General features: G+C 35.3%; 1 protein-coding gene across 16 annotated transcripts in view; it reads left to right on the top strand.

Moving 5' to 3' along the window:
* Positions 1–19,153, top strand: part of RALGAPA1 (Ral GTPase activating protein catalytic subunit alpha 1) — a 139,125-nt gene that overhangs the window by 59,008 nt on the left and 60,964 nt on the right. For 14 of the 16 annotated variants that reach the window (XM_042046974.1, XM_042046979.1, XM_042046976.1 and 11 more), the window contains 12 exons: positions 1,338–1,554; positions 2,702–2,878; positions 6,124–6,276; positions 7,777–7,970; positions 8,095–8,193; positions 8,307–8,462; positions 9,905–10,033; positions 11,023–11,148; positions 12,336–12,394; positions 14,400–14,508; positions 17,885–17,995; positions 18,977–19,045. In XM_042046974.1, the coding sequence (XP_041902908.1) occupies positions 1,338–1,554; positions 2,702–2,878; positions 6,124–6,276; positions 7,777–7,970; positions 8,095–8,193; positions 8,307–8,462; positions 9,905–10,033; positions 11,023–11,148; positions 12,336–12,394; positions 14,400–14,508; positions 17,885–17,995; positions 18,977–19,045 (1,599 nt within the window). The remainder of the gene's footprint in view (positions 1–1,337; positions 1,555–2,701; positions 2,879–6,123; positions 6,277–7,776; positions 7,971–8,094; positions 8,194–8,306; positions 8,463–9,904; positions 10,034–11,022; positions 11,149–12,335; positions 12,395–14,399; positions 14,509–17,884; positions 17,996–18,976; positions 19,046–19,153) is intronic. The other 2 variants (XM_042046980.1, XM_042046988.1) reach the window with 1 other exon arrangement.

The raw sequence follows: 19,153 nt of genomic DNA, 5'->3' as shown, positions 1-19,153 counted from the left end.
TAGTTCTTTTTTCTTAGAAGTTTTTAAGGTCATTTTAAGACATGCTCCTATAAGACATACTCCTATAGAAAATTGTCAGTAAGGAGTTGGTGATAATAAGGGGCAGAAGAAGATTCTTCTAAGTTATTAAAAAAATTGTTTATTTATCATCACCTTTTAAAAATGGCAAGAGAGGATCTATAGATGTATATAGATATGTGTACTTTTGTCTTTTGTATTGAACTCGTTTATGAAACTTGATTGTTGGCACAGAGTATTCTTGTTACTAAGTCTTGAGTTACACGACAAAATGCTAACTTGTAGTCTATGAAAAAGGTTAACTTAGTCTGAAAATTAATGAAACAGAAGTCATCACGGCTGGCTCTAGAAGAGAGAAAGGGAGGGATTACTCTTTGTTTTGAGAATTGGTACTTTCCTCAGGTAGCAGGAAAGAGCTGAGATAAATTTGAGTAAATACTCTGAAACTACCACTCATTTTTTTAATTAGTGCACAAGAATAGATATGCCTTCTTTAAACAGTACCAACTTACTAAGATTAGTTTTAGGTTGCTATATCTATTGAATGCTAAAACCGTATCATGAAAAGCTTGTAAGTCTGAGTTAACTTCTAATTAGTAGTAGAGTAGTAAAAGAATGCAGAACTGACTGGGCCTAGTGTAAAAGGAAGGCATCTTTAGTCTCATAATGCGTACAAATTTCAAGCCATTTCATAAAATGGCTTTTCTACTTTGATATCTCTTCCCTTTCAAGCGAACAGTCTTATCTGTGGAAAAATGCACCTTAAAGAAAGACTTCAAATAGACCACCACCTTACTTGTACATGAGTAAATCTGCATGCCTTACCTTTGTTATATGTGGTCTTTTGTGTTTTAATCATAAGAGGAATAATGCATGAATTAGTATGTTAATTTTCTCCTTTTATAAATTAAGTTTTTGATTATAGCATGGTGGCCTATAGGCCGGAAAAGACATTGTGTCTGAAACCAAGGTAAACAAGTTTTCTTTAGTTATTTGGATGTAATATACTTAACTAGTTTTCTCTCTCACATCTTACCTACCATGCGGCCGGTACTAGTCTGAATCCTAGCCTTTTGCGATATGTGTCCAAAAGTCCACTGCGCAAATAAAATTTGTAGTTATGAAATTCTGTGACTGCGTGGGTTCTTCATGTGGGGATATGGAAAGTCTTGGTATTTAGTATGATGGCAATTTCTGGCTTAGGTACTTAAGAACTGTTTGTTGCTTCTGGCTTCAGCAAACGTGGAATTGCTTTTTTCCATTTTATATAAATAAGCCATCCAAGATTTTAAGATTATTTATGTATCTTCAATGTGTAGAATGTGACAAGAAGAGGAAGCAGTCCTGGCAGCTTGGAAGTTCCTAAAGACCTACCTGATATATTGAACAAGCAGAACCAAATGCGTCCTGTAGATGACCCAGGCGTGCCGTCCGAGTGGACGTCACCTGCCAGCGCGGGCAGCAGTGACCTCATCAGCTCAGACAGCCACTCTGACTCCTTCAGCGCCTTCCAGTACGAGAGCCGCAAATTTGAAAGCAAGTATATTTTTCCAAAAGTAATAGCATTTTTGATTAATGTATTGCAAATTTCCTTTGTTTTGTTTGTTGTCTTATTTTTTTCCCCTGGATAAAGTTGTATGCCAGCAGTTTTCTGTAGAGAGAGATTGTTTTGATTTTCCATTGAAATCATTAGCAAGTTAATGGAGCAAGAATAGTTCTTACGAGAGGCTATTTTTTTTTAGTATACTGAAAAAAAAGAGCCCTGGAATACTACTATGCAAAGAGCAGAACATAATTGAACAGAAGTTAGAAAGCAATATTGTCTCTCTGTGGAGCGTATCCATCTGTTTTGCACCAAATATATAAATTAAAGCTTGGAAATTATTTTAACTCTTTTGAAAATACTTAGGTAAAACGTAAAAGAAGGGCTTCTGATATTTTTACAGTGGTCTTTATGTAGCTATAGATTACTCAAGATATTAAGTGTAATATCATGGTAAAATTAGTATGCTTTGTTAAAATTACTGTGTTTTATTTAATAACATAATGCTTTTCCTTCATTTTATTTATCCATTCCCACTCTTGTTTAACAGAAGGGGTCATTATGGTTGCTAGGAATTATAACATCATGTATTATGTAAGATAAAAATAATGTTAATATAGTATAATTTTTTGAAGAAATTACAATTTTTATATATGTCTCCATTATGCAAATAAGTTATGGTATTTAAACCTACATTTCAGCCTGACATTTTCTTCATTAGTGTTGAAAGTAATGTTTGTTAGAGTACCATTTGCTGTAATATTTTTATTTTGAAGTTAGTGCTTTTACAACAAGCTTGAATATTTCTTCCAGCCTGTAAATAAATTCCTTAATGTATGAGTCTATTATTTTTGCTTTATTCGTATGTAGCTGCACTTAACAGCAACTAAGAACACAGACATGCGACAGGAGTGTCTTCTGCAGATGTGAAGTCATGGGTTAATGACAGGAAAGAGAATATTCATAATAGTCAATACTTTCTGCTGTTGCATTTTATTTAAATTTTGCAACAGTGTGCTAGTAGCACAGAAGATGCACATACAAGGTTTCTGTTTGGTTTGGAGATCCTGGGCCTCTGGGGTTTTTACATATTAGTGGTGGGTTTGTGTTGTAAATTAATACAATGCTTTCCTCATACAGATTTCAGCTTTGGCACTGAGGCAGGGACACCAGCTTCTACTGACATTGATGCAATTTCAGGACAGCAACAGAGTGCTGAGGAACAAGAAGTGGCCAGTCTAACTACACTCCACATAGACTCAGAAACAAGTAGTCTCAATCAGCAACCATTGTCTGCTGAAGCTGCAACTATCACTGGTAAAGTAGATTTTAAAAAAAAAAAAGTATTTATTTCAGGAATTTTTCACCCATCCTGAAGAATGCAACTTCCAGCTTCTGCCAAGAATCTATATTCTATTTTAAATGATTCTTTTATTTCAATTATTTTTGATTGCTATTGAAAAGTAGTATGTGAAATAATGTAAGTGGAAAACCTTTGTCTGACTTAGTTACTCATGGTCCTAAATGTATTTGAAACCCTTCATGAGAAAATCTATACAATTACCAAGGAGAAACTCTTACCACATAATGTATGCTAGATCTCTTACAAGTGTCCTTCTATTACTGGTAGTTAAATAATTAATTTTCAGGAAATGTTTTTGCTTTGGATGGTTTTCACAGTGCTTGTTCAAACCAGCGTATCACACTGAAGTATCTTGGGATTCTTTTTATATGCATCCATCTTAATATCTCTTTATATTGTCTGTTGTGTAACTGAGAGCTTTTATTATTCAAAATGTTAGTTATTTGGCCATGTAACATCACTTTCCATTTGTATAACTGAAAAGTGATGCAGTTAACTGAAATTGAATGGGCTCCTGTCTCAAAGAGAGAATGCTTCTCTATGAGGATGATTTGAAAGAATGGTCTCTTGCCAGGTTTTGTACATGAGAAGTAAAGATGTCCATAGTCATTTTCATACTCCTTGTTCCATAGCTGTTATACATTACCATTCCTGTTACAACCCTAGCTGTAACAAGTAGCAACAAGTATCTATATTTCTGTGAAAGCTTATACCTCCATATTGTATCTTGTTCGCTGTTAGAAATCAACCTCTGCATTTTCAGAGACATGGAAAGACATCTTTACTTCCTCTGCCGTAATTTTCACTTTTTAAAAGTGCCCTTCCACTGAAAGAACCATGGTATTAGCTTTCATGGACATTGTTGTTCAGCTTGTTCGACAATGTTCAGCTTGTGTTCTCTTCATTTTTCTCTTTGCTGTGTGCTTGTTGAAAGTCCTTGCTGTAGATCTATTCTTTTTCTGTTTGTTTGTATGTTTTTATATGTTAATAATTTCATTACTGTTTGGTATTTTTGTCCAAGTTTGCACTATAATTGAATTGATAAGATTGCAATTAGTGACTGAGTTGTCCATTGAGAGATTCTGTGGTTATCTCTTCTTGCTTGGACCACCGTTTTAAAGAGGCAGCTCTTGTGTGTCACATGCATTTAGCTGGGTTTCCTGAGGAAGCAATACTTGTGCAATTGTATTGTCTGTCTCTGACTGTTCCACACCCCAACAATATTGGAGCCTATTGTCTAATTTTTGCTAAATTGACATATAAGAAAACAGAAGGATGTTATTTTCTTTGATGTTTTATGAAAGATAGGCAGCTATCTAGTGAAAATTTTATGTATGCAGACTCTCATGATGGAAGCTGCAATGTGAATTTCACTGTATTAGATGCTGGCAAATCAATGCAGAAACTCAACCTTGAAACACACTCATAATAAACAAGTTTTCAGTGGTTCTGCTGATCAGAAAACTACTCTTTCTAAATCTGAAGGGTTTTGGAAGGAAAATTTCTTTTTGGTATATGGTCATTACTTCATATTCTAAGTAAATGATAAAGTTGACTATTGACTGCTGTTTACTAGTTCTAGAACAAGTTGTACCCATGGAAGTCTCAGTCAAAGTCAGATCCTCATATGCTGGAGTATCGTTTAATGACAGACTCCTGTAGTTCTGCAAATTTTCCATGATTGTTTCTGTCCATTCTCTTCATCATATGAAGATCTCTTTCCCTTCTTCCTTTGCTCCCTGCCTTCCCTGCCTGTCTTCTTTTCCATCTCATTCAATTTCTTTCCCTCTCTATCCCACTCTCCCTCACTTTCTCTCTTCCCTATCATTCTTTCTTGCTGCTTTTTTTGAACTACTTTTATCTGTCCCCAACTAATGAGCAGAATGAAAATGAAGTAAGAAAATACTTCTTTGAACATCTTTGAAGGGTGTATTTACATTATCCTTGTAAGCGTGTGGAAAACTACTGGTCAGTAGCAAGAGAGGATTGTTACCTGTCATGTGAAGCAATAGTCTGTATGTGAAGCAGTAGTGTCCCTCTCTCCTGAATAGAAATGTTGATTTAAATTGATAGTAAAAGCTTCATTGTCTTAGTCATTTAAAGGAGATAGAGACCTTTGCAGTTTGACTATGTAATAAAGATTGTTTACTGCAATTTCTGTTCTGATAACACCGATAACATTTTCTGTCAAGTTCTTTAAACAATTTGTTCTTTTTATAAGAAAGAACATTCCTCTCAAATGAGAAGTGTTCTTCAATTATTCTCACAGTAATTTGGGAAAATTACTATTTTAAAAGACTCACTTTTCAATTGCTGTCCCTAAAGTTCACTTTATCACTAATACTGAACTTCACACATAATATTTTTGTGTCCTTGTTACATTTATCTAAGAATTGAAATTAATAGGAATTCTGTGTGCTGATGTGTAGAAAAGTCTGTGGTGAATATTTGTTCTCTTTTTGTCTGCCATGTGACTGTTCTGGCTAACCACAGCTATTTATAAGGATCTTTAGACAAATTCAGGATGTGAAACATAAGATAGTATAGAAGAAAAATGCAAGTACCTAGTCCCTCTCCACAGATTACTCAGTAAAGACCACGTAATTGCCTAGAGAGGTTGCTCAGAGACAATCACAGAAAAATGCCTTTGTAGCACTGCTTTAGAGGAAATAACACTCCTCTGGCTATACAGAACTTTCCCATCATATGGATCTTCTCAGCTTAATGAGTAGATAAACATCAAAGATTATCCATTACTGGTTTCAGTTTTTATTTATAAATTAACTTGCATGCATCTATAATCCTGGAAAAGGATTTGTTCCGGGAAAATTTTTGCTTAAACATTTTGCTGGAGAGAAATTTAGGTGAGGGAATGTGATGAGAGATTTGGCTGTTTCAGAACACTGAATGTGCTGCAAAACAAACACATTTAGAATTATTTGGACCTAAAATAGAGGTCTGCTAGTCCACTTACCTGTCTGATTTTGATGTTCATCTTTCAGCTTTTCTGCATGTACTTTGTTTTCTTTCAGAACACCATTCACAAGGAGATCTGCTTACTGTTTTATATCTTTTCTTGGCCCAATTTGATACATAAAAACAGTTCAGTTTTCTGTTAATGCTGTATTTAGACAACATTTCAATAGCTCAAGAAAATAGAAAAGGCTTTTAAGGTAACTGTTAAAAATTGCATTTGCAGGCTCTGAAAGTGCTTCTCCAATCCAATCTGCTCTTGGATCCCGATCACAGACACCCTCTCCTGCCACTCTTCATGCAGATCATATTGAGCAGAAGGATCTGCAGCTGGATGAGAAGCTCCACCACTCTGTTTTACAGACGCCAGATGACCTAGGCAATATCTGGAACAGAAAATACAAACCTGTTCTTTCTTTCTTTCTTTCTAATGCAATATAATGAAGTAGCTAGTATCACATGAATTGTAAACAATCCTGTACATGGCTATTTCATCTGCACTTCAAAGAATATTTAATTATAGTGCTTTCTTTTAAAAGCAAACAAAAACCTTTTGCATTTTAACCTGGATCTCATTGGAATTTTTAGCAGTGGATTAATAGTCCACATATTTATATTTATTCTTTTAGTTGCTTAGAATTGTGGCAGCTTAATTGTGGTCCTGCCATGGACTGTTTTATCATTGATGTACAAATAATAAGACAATTTCAGTAATCTTATCATTTCTCCTTGTAAGTTTGGTTTGTTTCCTTTTCATTTTTAAACAAATTTGTAATTACGTCAACTATCTTAGCTATCGAATTCTAAGATTCATTCTCTTTGTAAATACGATGTGCACATTTCTCTGGCATTTGGTCTCTTGGAAACAAAAGAGTGTCTGATATGCATTTCAGACCCTATTTCCTTAAGTAGCCTATTGATGGACAGAAATACTATCATTTTTCTTTGTACTTTAAAATCTACATCCTAGAAACCAGTAGTGTCTCTGCCACAGTGGCCCAGAAGTTCAAAAGAAGAGGCTATGTGATTAGGCCGAATTCAGATTTAATTTTGATTTGGTATGCCTATGGGAGCTACGAGATTTTCAGAAGATCCCAGCGAATTACCCATCTGAGGGGGTGGAAAGAAGATTCTGAATGCCTGCTGCTTTAAAACTGGCTCATTATCTATTTTTTTGGTGGCTATTTAGGTAGTTAAGCATGACCTGAGTAGACTTGAGACATCATAATCTATTGAAGGTTTCTTTATGTGGACAGTCTAGATTAATCATCTCCCACCTAAAAAAAGCATGTTTATTCATATAGCACTGATGTGTGGCAAGAGCTAGGTGGGTGTTAGGACTGTGGTGCTAAATTACTGAATGTTGCCTCTCCACTCATACAAATTTACTGTTTAAAGGATGGTAGCTAGAGACAAGTTTACTTATACTTTTCTCTTCAATTTGCAATAACATGCTTTCCTGGTAGATTCTAAGAAAAATAGTCTTCATGTTTTATTAGGAAAAAAGCAAAGTTGAAAGGGAATTTTACTTGAAAGCAGGCAAGTGGAGTTCTGGAGATTCATTGACTCAAAGAATGTAAGAAAAGACTTACAAAAGGAGTGGCCTTACTGGGTCCATCAGATCTGTATTAGAGCTCCAGTAGTGACCTTAAATGTTACTTAATGAAAGAATAAGAAACTGGACAATTCTTCCTCTACAGAATTTATAAAAGACAAACCTTATCACATACAGTGCTGAGGTGGCTGAATGGGTAAAAAATAGCTTATTCTGAAAGCCCGATCTTTTAGTTTTAAGAAGACTCTGTATTTAATAGTTGTATCAGAACTTTTCCTTTTCTGAAGAGATATATCTCACTATACTTTTTCTCTTCTGTTACAGAAACTAGTGAATTCCCCTCAGAATGTTGCAGTGTGATGGCGGGGGGAACACTTACAGGATGGCACGCAGATGTTGCTACTGTGATGTGGAGAAGGATGCTAGGAATTCTGGGAGATGTCAACAGCATCATGGATCCAGAGATTCATGCCCAGGTTTTTGATTATCTGTGTGAACTGTGGCAGAATCTGGCCAAGGTAAAAGAACGGAACCTTTTCTCCAACCTGACCTGTTTGGGCAGGATTTTCAAAAAGAAAAAACCACCACCTTACATACTTCCCTTAATTAATTCTCTTTTTGTTTTGTTTTTAATAATCGCAGATAAGAGACAATCTTGGTATTTCAACAGATAACCTAACTTCACCATCTCCCCCAGTTTTAATTCCACCACTGAGAATTCTAACACCATGGCTCTTCAAGGTAAATTTGAGCACTAAACTGTGAAACAGAAATAAAAGTTAACGTAAACATAGAAGAGTGTTTAATGTCATTTTTTAAATTTATGAATAATAAAAATTGTTCTAAAACTGTAGGCAACAATGTTGACTGATAAATACAAACAAGGAAAACTACATGCTTATAAGCTTATTTGTAAGACAATGAAACGAAGACAAGATGTTTCTCCGAACAGGGATTTTTTAACTCATTTCTACAATATAATGCACTGTGGACTTCTTCATGTTGATCAAGTAAGTTAATTATGAAATTCAAGATAATATAAATGTTATGACTGAAAATAAAATTCTCTTCTCAAAAATAGTCTGTATTTTCATCTGGATAATTTAACTTTGTTTTTGAAATTAGTGATGTGACTGATACTTTTTCTAAAAAGAAAACTTTGATAAATGATCCTCATGTTCTTGGTTGTATTCAGAAATGCTTTTTTTGTAGTCCATTTCAAGCAACTATGAGGGCAGAAAAGGTATTCTCTCATTTTTTATTGGTTGTATGTTACAGATTGAAGTATGTAAGAAAGAGAAGGAAGCAGATCTCTCTAAAGTCTACTGTTCTTCTTACTTGCTCCCTGATGCAACAGTTTAGCTAGTAAATTGTGCTCACTACATTGGAGGACTTTGTTTCTACAGCAAGTATAGGAACCAGTAAATTGAGATGTACTGAGCGTATCTAATCAGTGGGAGTAGACCTTTTTCATAGGTTTTGATATTAAGAAGTCTGAAAATATTGTATGGCTTAAATACTTTTTAAAGGTTTGCATCAGAAGTGTAAAAAGGTTGGGTTTGTGAACTTTTTTGAGGAATGATGATAGGCATGGGGAGATCAAAGGTTCAAACAACCCAGTTTTCTCTAACTGGGAGGAATAGAATTAGTCCAAAAGTATTCCACAGATGACTATGCATAGGACAGATCTCCAACTTCTGTCCTCTAACAACCATTAATGCTGCTTTTCTTGCTGGATTGAAGATCTTCCTATGACATACTGCCATTTAGTTGGATATTACTACTAGTGGAGAATTATTCAAAGGAGAAAAGGAGGGGGGTGCCTATCTGTAAACTTGGGATGTTTTTTAACAATTAAAACATATTACACTTTTTCAAGTGCTTTTGAAAAAATTGCATCATGTACAATAACTTTAAAAAGTGCCTTACTAAGTCTACCAGAACATAATATACTGCGCTGATTAACTAGATACCAGAAATGTTACTAAACATTTTATTATCTTTCTTTAAATTTTGGTTCCATATGGGTATGTAAGAGGCTAATGCCTTTTTTAAAGTTATAGTCAGGCAATACTTGTTGGAGAGGATTAAGCAATTGTTAAGGTATAATAGCTGTTTATCTTACTCTGTCTCTTCTGTACCTATCCAAATGAATGGTTAATCAGTTACAGAACTCTTAAAAGCTGACTGTAAATTAATATATGAACTATTGTCAAAGCTTAAATTGATCTGTAAAGTATACCACAGTTTACTTATGTTAATATGAGTATACTTAAGGAATTCCATCTTTTTGTGCTACTCTGCACTCACTAATGAGTGTCTTACTGGCCACAATGAGTTTTCTTTCTCATGTTTTTACTTTCTACCTTTGTTAAATACCTGGTTTCTTTCATTCATTTTTCATCTTGATTCGTGTTGATACTCTTCCTTTTTTTCCTTTTCTTTCTGCGAGGATATTGTCAATACAATCATCAAGCACTGCTCTCCTCAGTTCTTTTCACTTGGTTTGCCTGGTGCTACCATGCTTATTATGGATTTCATTGTAGCAGCAGGAAGAGTGGCTGCTTCTTCTTTCCTCAATGTAAGTATTCATCAGTTAACTCTCATTTATGGGTGAGGAAGAATTTGAGAGAATACTGAGCAGTATATTTTTCCTTGACTAGGGTGTTAAATTGATCCCAAAATTCAATCTAATAGTTATCAAATACAGATAATGTTAGTGATTTGTTCTAGAACACTACACATGCCTCTCCAGAAAATATGTGAAGAATGCAAAAATTACTGTTGAAGCAGAGAATCTTTCATTCTAGAGTTACAAAAATTGAGACTGCCATTTTTCTGTGCTTGAGGATGTTTTAAAGTAAATGTCCACTTTGACTGTGATTTCATTTTAAAAACGTACTTATTCCTTCATCTCTCTGCTATGCAATGACTTTTATGATCATGCTTGAGAACTCAAATCTGCTAGTGTTTGCACTATTTGGAATTTTTTTCACGTTTCTGATTTTCTTAGGCAAGTTTAGACTTATACAGTAATACTGATGTGATTACCTAGGTGCTGTTGGCCTTGCATATTGTACTCTCTCAAATCCCCCACAATCTCCTCCAACTGTCTGTGAATTTTGACTGTTTCTCCCATCAATCCCCCTCTAACCAGTTACAAAAACCAGCCCTCCCTCAAGGTACTGTCTGAAGCCTCTGTCAGCTTCTTACACTGTAGCCTTTCCTGTTCAGCAATGCCTCATGTCACATTTAGTAGTTTTCCATGTTCTGGTCAATTAGCTGAAGCTTAGACCTCAGCCTAGTTAGCAGCTCAGTCTGTCTGTAGTTCTAACAATTCCTCTGCCTCCTTTTGACTGTCTTGGAAAATGAGAGCAGGGATGTGCATGAGTAGCAGTCCAAGGGGCTGTGGTCTCTGTTTACTCAGCTCTGCAGGAGCTCAGAATTTGCAGGAGAAAGAAAATAGCTCTATACCGTTTCAGCCATTGTTCTCTTTTAAGGCAGTTAGAAATGTCAGCTTCCTGATACCAGTAAGAATATATATTTCTCTCCACCTTCTTGTTTTTTTAGGCACCAAGAGTTGAAGCACAGGTTCTTTTAGGATCTCTAGTCTGTTTTCCCAATTTGTATCGTGAACTACCAGCTCTTCACCCAAATATTCCTGACATTGCTGTGTCTCAGTTTACAGATGTTAAGGTAGGAATTTTAAGAATATATGGGTAGTATTCTGTTACCAAATACATGTTTAATATTGTGCTTTCCCAGAAAATACTAAGATTTTTAAGATCCTAAAATTTTTCAAAAGTAATTTCAAATAGATTATAAGACTCAAGATCCCATAAGGTCTTGTCAAACTTTATAGTTCTAAACATACTTTATAATTGCTGTTAAATTAATAATTAAGTGTTTTCTTATGTTTTTAGAAGGAAATAATACATTATCTCACCCTTTCAAGCCTCCTCTCACTAGGGCTATTTGCAGGTATCACAGATTTAAGTAGCTGAGATGAGAAGATTGAGAGGCTTAAGATTCATTATTTAATTTATTAAGACTTCACAACTGGTGAAATCTTCCTGTGTTCCTAGAGGCTTTAAAAAATTTCTGTACAGCAGTGCTTTTAGCCAAAAGGCAAATATTAATGGAGTCGTTTCCTTGTCTATCATAACACAGAATTAGGTAGTGTGACAGTATACTGAAATGGCACAGAGCTCAGTTTGTGTGTCTAAGAAAGGCTCCCCTTAAGTTTTCCAAACTGTTTCAATTTAGGGAGAAATAATGACTTGAGAGCTGCTTTATACCTTGCTCCCTTTTGGAGAATGATTTTGCATTCCTTCTTATTTCTATTGTAGAATGGCTGTTTATTTGAATTTTATTAAGGGCAGCCTACAGCTTTAGGGACATTTCACTGTAGTTCAGTCAAAATTCTTCTTGACAGCGTTCTTAGGGCACTGGAGGCACTTATTCTGCAACTAGTTGAAAATACCTTTTAAATCGATTAATTTTTTAAAAAATGCTTGTTTAAACCTCAAAGTAAAAGATTCTTTCTGTCATAGCCTTCAGCACTATTCACAGAGCTAGCTTCAGGGAGTCCTTTGCTGTTTCTTCTTTTACCCTTGATATTTTATGGAAGTGTTTTGACAAGAATTGGATAAATGGCTCATCAGCAGAAATTAGAACAGTAACTTGTAGGATATTCTTGGGGTAGTTCAATAATGATTATCTGGGACAGGCTAGATGTTTAGAGTAGTGGTAAGCAGACAATTCACCTGACCACAACCTAGAGACTCAGCTAAGCAGTATGCCTGTGTGCACTATAATAATATTCTGATGCTTTATGTGATTGAGTTATCTGTAAATCAGTGAGTGTTTCCTCTTCATTTTAGGAACTCATAATTAAAACTGTGTTAAGTTCGGCAAGAGAGGAGCCATCTGGTCCTGCACGGTAGGTCATACAAAAAGAGCTTCTACATTAATAGATTCTTTTCTTTATTAGACTGTTTTGAGGTGAATATATTAGAGAGCTTAAAGTAAAAGTTTGTTGCATTTTATTAATGGTTTTCTTCACCACTATCGAAACTGTGGTCCATGATGTGAATTTGAAATGATTTGTAATAGAGATATTAAAAGAACAGACTGGGCTGGTCTAGTCCAGTGTTCTTTCTGTGGTAGTGGCTGATGGGAAAGGGTGTAAATATGGGTAAGAGAATAAGCTTTCCCAGCTTACCCTGCTGTTCAGCTCAGGGATTTTCTGAACTAGAGAGGCATGTTTTACTTTGATTAGGACAAGATTATTTATGAGGGAGGGATAGTTATTTTTTATTGGATCACATTATTTAATTTGAAAAACAGAAACAGTCCTATGTTCATGAGCCCTTCTTTATGGTATGGACAAGAAGCAGAAAAAACTGAGCTAAGCATTAAACTGGGAATGGTTGCTCTGATGCTTAAACCCAAGCATCTTCATCAAATAAATGATTTCAGAGAGGATAGTTACCAGTTTTCTCTTCTGTTTCTTGATTTGCTTAGGATTTTGTTCCTCCATACCCATCTTCAGAGGCATTCAGTTACACAGTCCTGTGTATGGGATTGGAACAGGAATCCCTAATGCCCACCAAGGAAGAGCACATTTGTGTGCTTTATATATCCGGAAAGAATATATATGTCCTACTAATATATTGTCACTTAAAAATACTAGAACTACATACCTGAAAAACTACAAACCTGGAAAGATCAGCTTATTGAACCTTTAAACATTTTGTTGGAAAACCAAGAGCAGTTTTCATCAGTCCACTTACCTCTTGCTTCACTTGAGCTGATAATATTGTCAACACAGGAAAAGGAGGGAATATCCTGAGATCACATTAATTTAATTTTTCATGTTACAAAACTGATTTCTAAAAGGCATAACACTCCATTTTTCAGTTATTCTTTCAGTGACAATGTACAAAATAGGGTGGTTTTACACTATAATGTACAATTAAGTCTTGTATGTATTTTTGCTATCTGTAAGCATTTTCGTGATTCTGTGTAGCCTTAAAATCCTTTTTCTACAGCACAGGCTTCATAGCTACTTCTGTTTCTATTCTAGCCTACAATTTTTCCTTCCCAGATGTAATGCATTGCACGTCACATGACCAGCTTTCTTCTTGTCAATTTTGGATTGCACTCCAATTTTATCTAGGATTTTGAATTTCAAAGTTGTTTCCAAAATATTTATAGATTGTGTTCCCAAAGAAAATGACTAATGACTCAGAGATTGCTTAAGCTAGCTCCTTAACATTTCTGAACAAATTTAATCCACCTGCTGATTTGAACGCATATATCTAAATACTCTTTACCTTTGCACTTCTTTTCTATTTCCTGATTTTAAATGAAGGAACAACAAAAGTTGATGTGCTTAGTCACGATACATATACTGTCTATAGGATACCTTTACCCCTCCTCTATTCATCGTTGTTTATTGTCAATCTAAAGCAATGGGAATGTCTGTGAGAGAGTAACATTCCCCTCTAATCTCTGTGTCTCAGAAGCTCTAAATATGAGCAATCTCTTGTGTTGGGAAGGACGAAGCTCCCACCCCAGTTTTTAGTTTGTCTTAAGAAAATATAAGAATTTCCCATACATTGATTTCAGGTAATATTTTTAATCAAAACACACATAGAAATGCAGGAGTTCTTGATGTCTTTTGGATTTTTCAGATGGGTGCTTCCTCTGCTACTTCCTCTGCCCTTTCCTCTGCCCTTTCCTCTGCCTTCACCAGCATACTTTGGATTTCTTGCTCATTTTTAAATAAGTTACAGCACTGTAAAGGTCTTCATGGAGTTGTTTTAGAAATATTAAAGGCATATTTGTTGTTATATGTCTTTAGCAAGACATAATGAGTCATAAAAATTGCATATTCTTGTAAGATGTTTCTCAACCATTTGCCCTCCAACATTATTTTACAGATGTGTTGCTCTTTGCAGCCTTGGTATTTGGATCTGTGAGGAGCTAGTTCATGAATCACATCATCCTCAGATCAAGGAAGCATTGAATGTGATTTGTGTTTCTTTAAAGGTGAGAGAATTAAATTTTTACAATGTGTATTGCCTTTATGTGTAAAGATACTTTGCATTTTCAAAGTCATGATGACATTTTAGTGTCCTTACTTTGCAGTTTCATTTACCATCCTTAAAAAAGAGAGAACTCAGTTTAATGAGTGGGTCTCTGAAATGTCCAAAGTTCTTTACCCTTCTTTAAGTTTGGAGGGAATGGTGTGCTGGGAGATAAGATAGTGGATCTTTATCTTACTATGTATCCCTAGCCGCTCTAACCTACCATGGTATTCTCGCAACATTCTCTGTGTGTTCACAGAGCATTATGCAGTATTGCTTCTTAGGTATGGCTAGATATTTAGAGAGGAATGCAAGGTACTTACACTGTATGCATGGAAGCACTGGGGGATGTTTAATTTGCTGTGGCAGAGTCCTTTTCTATGCTTATTCTAGGAGCTGCATCTGTTTGGCTTTTTTTTCCTTGATGAGTGCTTTTGCTTTCCTACTATTTTAAATCTTTTTGCATTTGTTCTTATTTTATAGAATAATTAGAATATTAGTAAAAACATCTTGTTTTTAAGCAGTTTTCAAATTTGCATGTTTGTGAGCAATAGCTTCAAGTTTTTAAATGTTTTCCAGTTTATCTTCAGAACCTTTCTATATGCTTTTTGTCTGCATCAAAATTCTATGAATAGTCTTTCTGTATATACACATTGATAAAAATTGGAGTGTACACCTGTTACATATGACTTCTGTTGGATGTTGAGGATTATTATTTTCTTTTAAGCAACAGGAATCTGAAAAATATCTTAGCAGATCAGCTGCTCACATCCGGTGAAGCAGGATTTGAGTCTCTATATAAGCTAGCTGCAGGGCTTTTAGTATTAGACTCTAAATTGCAATTTCCTGTTTTGCAAAATCACATTCATTCTTTGCAGCTCCACTAATACCCTCTTCCAGGTTTTTCCCCATGGTTTTTAATAACACTTAACTTTTGCATTTTATCAAGTTCCTGTGCAAGTTTGGTATGAGGCAAATGAGGTTTTTATCTTGCTGCTTCAATTTATCAATATTTGAGCTATTTTTAATCCTGAAATTCATAGTGGTTTATCTTCTTTTTCTCTGACATATTTATTAAACCAATTATTTGTATCTCATTTATATTAAACATAAATTACTTTTTGAATGAGAAAACAAAGATCTTTGTATTTCTGCTTTGCTTTGCTTTGTGTGGCAAAACCATCCTGTGCACATTGTCTTTTTTTCCAGTTCTGAGCAATGGTATACATTCACAATTGAGTTTAATAATGAAATGAAAAGTTCATTACTGTGTCATAGGAGAAATAAATTAGCTCTAATTTGTTACCTAAGCAATCTCCTGGCTACCAAGTAGTCAGAGGTTTGAATTCCCAGAATGGATTATTTTCTTATTTTCAGGAGAAATGAATGGGTAGGGATCTATAGGCCTAGTCCAACTTACTGATAAGTTCAATTGAGCAAATAACATTGAATAGAAATGTTAGCAGCAATTATATGCTTATTTTTGAAATACCAGTAGCGTATTCAGAACTGCAGTTCAGCAGCTTGCTTTGGACATAGCTAGTGCTTCTCCCAGCTGTATGGCAATACCACTCTGTCTGCATCAACCTCCGCTGAAGCTTGAGCACAAAGGATCCTAACCAGCCGTCCAGACTTATGATTTTATTATGCTTCTCTCAAAAATGCTGCAGATACATCACAAAATTATGTTGTACAGACTTAGTTGAATGATTGCTAAATATAGGTTATTTTCAAGTATGGACAAGTTTAAATTCCCGATTTAACATCCAGAAGGAATGGATCCTTGCAAAGATGGTAAGACTACCTTTCCAATAAAAACCCTAAGAGCTGGGAAAGTGCCAGTTCATTGGTACCTTTTTTTCCCCCCATCAAGTAACTGTTCCAAAATTATGTCCACAATTTACACTACTAAATATAAAAGTAGTGATTCTTATGCTTTATAACATATGGCATTTTCCAGAGACAAAGAATGGCAGGTGGAATGTTTATGGCATCACACAGGTGTTTACATGCCACCTCTGAAAGTTCTTGGAAAAGTCAGAACCAAATTGACTGGGGTGAATAGTTTCACTATCTGGCACATACTCAGTGTCGTTACTTGAGTTCAGGAAAATGTCCTTCCAGAACCCACAGCTCTCGTAACTGTCTGTTGTAAAGTGTCTGAGTGTTTGTCATGGTTTAAACCCAGCTGGAAATTAAGCACCACACAGCCACTTGCTCAATCTCCTTTCTTCCCACTCACTGCAGTGAAATGGTGAGGAGAACCAAGGCAAAACTTTTATTTTGAGATGAGAACAATTTAATAGTCAAAACCAAAGTAAAACAGGGTAAAAATGGTAAATGATAATAATGATAATAAAAAGAGAATGGAAGAAAAGAACCCAAGTGATGCACAATACATTTGCTCACCACCTGCTGACCAATACTCCCTTCCCGACCCAGACTGACCCCCTTTCCAGGTAACTCCCCCCAGTTTATGTACTGGGCATGATGTTCTATGGTGTGGAATATCCCTTTGGTCAGTTTGGGTCACCCATCCCAGCTATGCTCCCATCCAGTTTCTTTTGCTCACCTTCTCACAGGCACAGCATGAGACAAAAAAAAAAATCCTTTACTTCAGATAAACACAGCCCAGCAAAAACCAAAACATCAGTGTGTTATCAACACCATTTTCTTTCCGAATCCAAACCACAACACTACAACAGCTTCTGAGAGGAAATTAACTCTACCCTAGCGACAGCATTCTTTTGAAATGTGATATATTGACCATGCTAGGACAGCTTTCTGAAGCAGATGAAGGGTCCGATCTATTTCACCAGCCCCCATATTCTTGATCAAAACTTCCTCCCTGATGGCAAATAGCAGAACAGTTAATCTCCTGTTTAGTACTACAGGCTGCATTTTGGGCATGTGGCTCTTCACCTGCCTTGATTCTCAGCAAAGACCTCCGTTTTCAGAGTTAGATCCTTGAGGGGTTTTGCAGTGATTCATTAATATTAATAATCATAAAGGTAACAAAAAATTGATTCTTTCTTCCTGGCTTCGTGATATTGTACTAACCAGCCTGAAGTTAGTTAGGCAACACCTCTCCCCTTTCCGGTGTGCAACTCACTTGGATGTCTGTCCCAAAACTTTGGTGTTAGCTGCTAACATTTGTTTATGAATATAAAATAGTTCCTTTTAAGTTTGTAAAATTTAATTCTGTTCCTCTGGTAAATAGGTACTTAAGGAACTATATGTATAAAACTACCTGTGAAATTTGTGACCATCCTACCACCTAATGTACTCTTACATTAAATCATTTTCTCATTGTTACTGTGCTGTGTTCTCTTTTCTAGTTTCCAAATAAAACAGTAGCCCAAGTTGCCTGCAGTATGCTGAACATGCTGATACATTATGTGCATAGACTTCAACTGTATCAAGCTGATTCACCTTTAAGAATTATTCAAGTAAGTCATTTCTTTTTAAATTTGAAATTTTCAATTATTTTAAATGAAATACTACAATGTATTACTCTAAACACCTGTATATTGAGAATCATGTTTTGCAAAACATTGAATTAGTATAAACAGTCTTACTTAACACTAGCGGTAGGGAATTGCAGCACACTTAACTTCCTCACTCCAGTAATTGACATGTAATGTGTCTATATCATGCCTGCTTTTTCTCAGAGAAAAAATGTCATGAGAATGTTGCCAATAAAGTACAATTTTTTTTTTTTAATATTAGATACCTTCAGACATATTTATTTATGTTCAGAGAGAAAAATGATTGCCTAAAATATGGATCTGCAGTTGTATTTTGCATATCCATGAAAGAGTTTTAGTATAAAGCAAAAATAATATTTTGAATACGCTACCCATAACAGGAGGGTAGACTCTGAGTCTGAACCTCTCTGAGTCTGAACCACAGAGAAAAGACACAAGTCTCCCAGGTTCTTTTCATGTAAAAGATTCTTAAGAGATACAGCAAGCATTTCTGTGCTCCTCTGCAGTCATATTTTTGATCAAGTAGAGATAGGGTATATACAAGTAGTATAGTATATAGTATATATTAGTAGTTCTAAGAAATAATGGAGCTCAGATAGCACCCTACGCAAACCAGTATCAGATTTCTTCCCGCATCCTACAAGTGTGTTGAGTCACGTTCTCTTCATGCCTGAATATTTGGGGCAGCTGTGTAATTTCACTGTCCTTCAGGCACCTACATCAGTCAAAGAGAACATAGTCCTTCTATGTATTTTGCAAAACTCAATTAAAAGTGTTTTTATTTTTAAAAAAATTGTGAAGGAATACTGTAACTTGTCTCAAAATAATTGTAATGGAATTCAACCGAGAAGCTAGTATTATGTCAGATTTACCTGCTTAAAAATTATTTTAAACTTAAATATTTAGGTTACGTTTTAAAAGAAATATGGTATATTTCCCCAGATTCTGATAGCAACTATTACACATCTGCTACCCAGTACAGAAGCTTCCTCTTATGAGCAGGACAAGAGGGTAAGTATTTTTCATTTCTATGAAATTTCTATTTTTGCCTCCTGGAAGCTGTGTCTCTTATGAATTAGCTTTGCTCTGGGGCTCATTGGATCATTTAAATTTGGGCAC

This window comes from Corvus kubaryi, unplaced genomic scaffold, assembly GCF_017639235.1.
Source record: "Corvus kubaryi isolate FWS band 111438036 unplaced genomic scaffold, C.kubaryi_AGA036_p1.0 66, whole genome shotgun sequence".
In the NCBI taxonomy this organism is placed as follows: Eukaryota; Metazoa; Chordata; class Aves; order Passeriformes; family Corvidae; genus Corvus; species Corvus kubaryi.
This window is presented reverse-complemented; position numbering and strand designations above follow the sequence as displayed.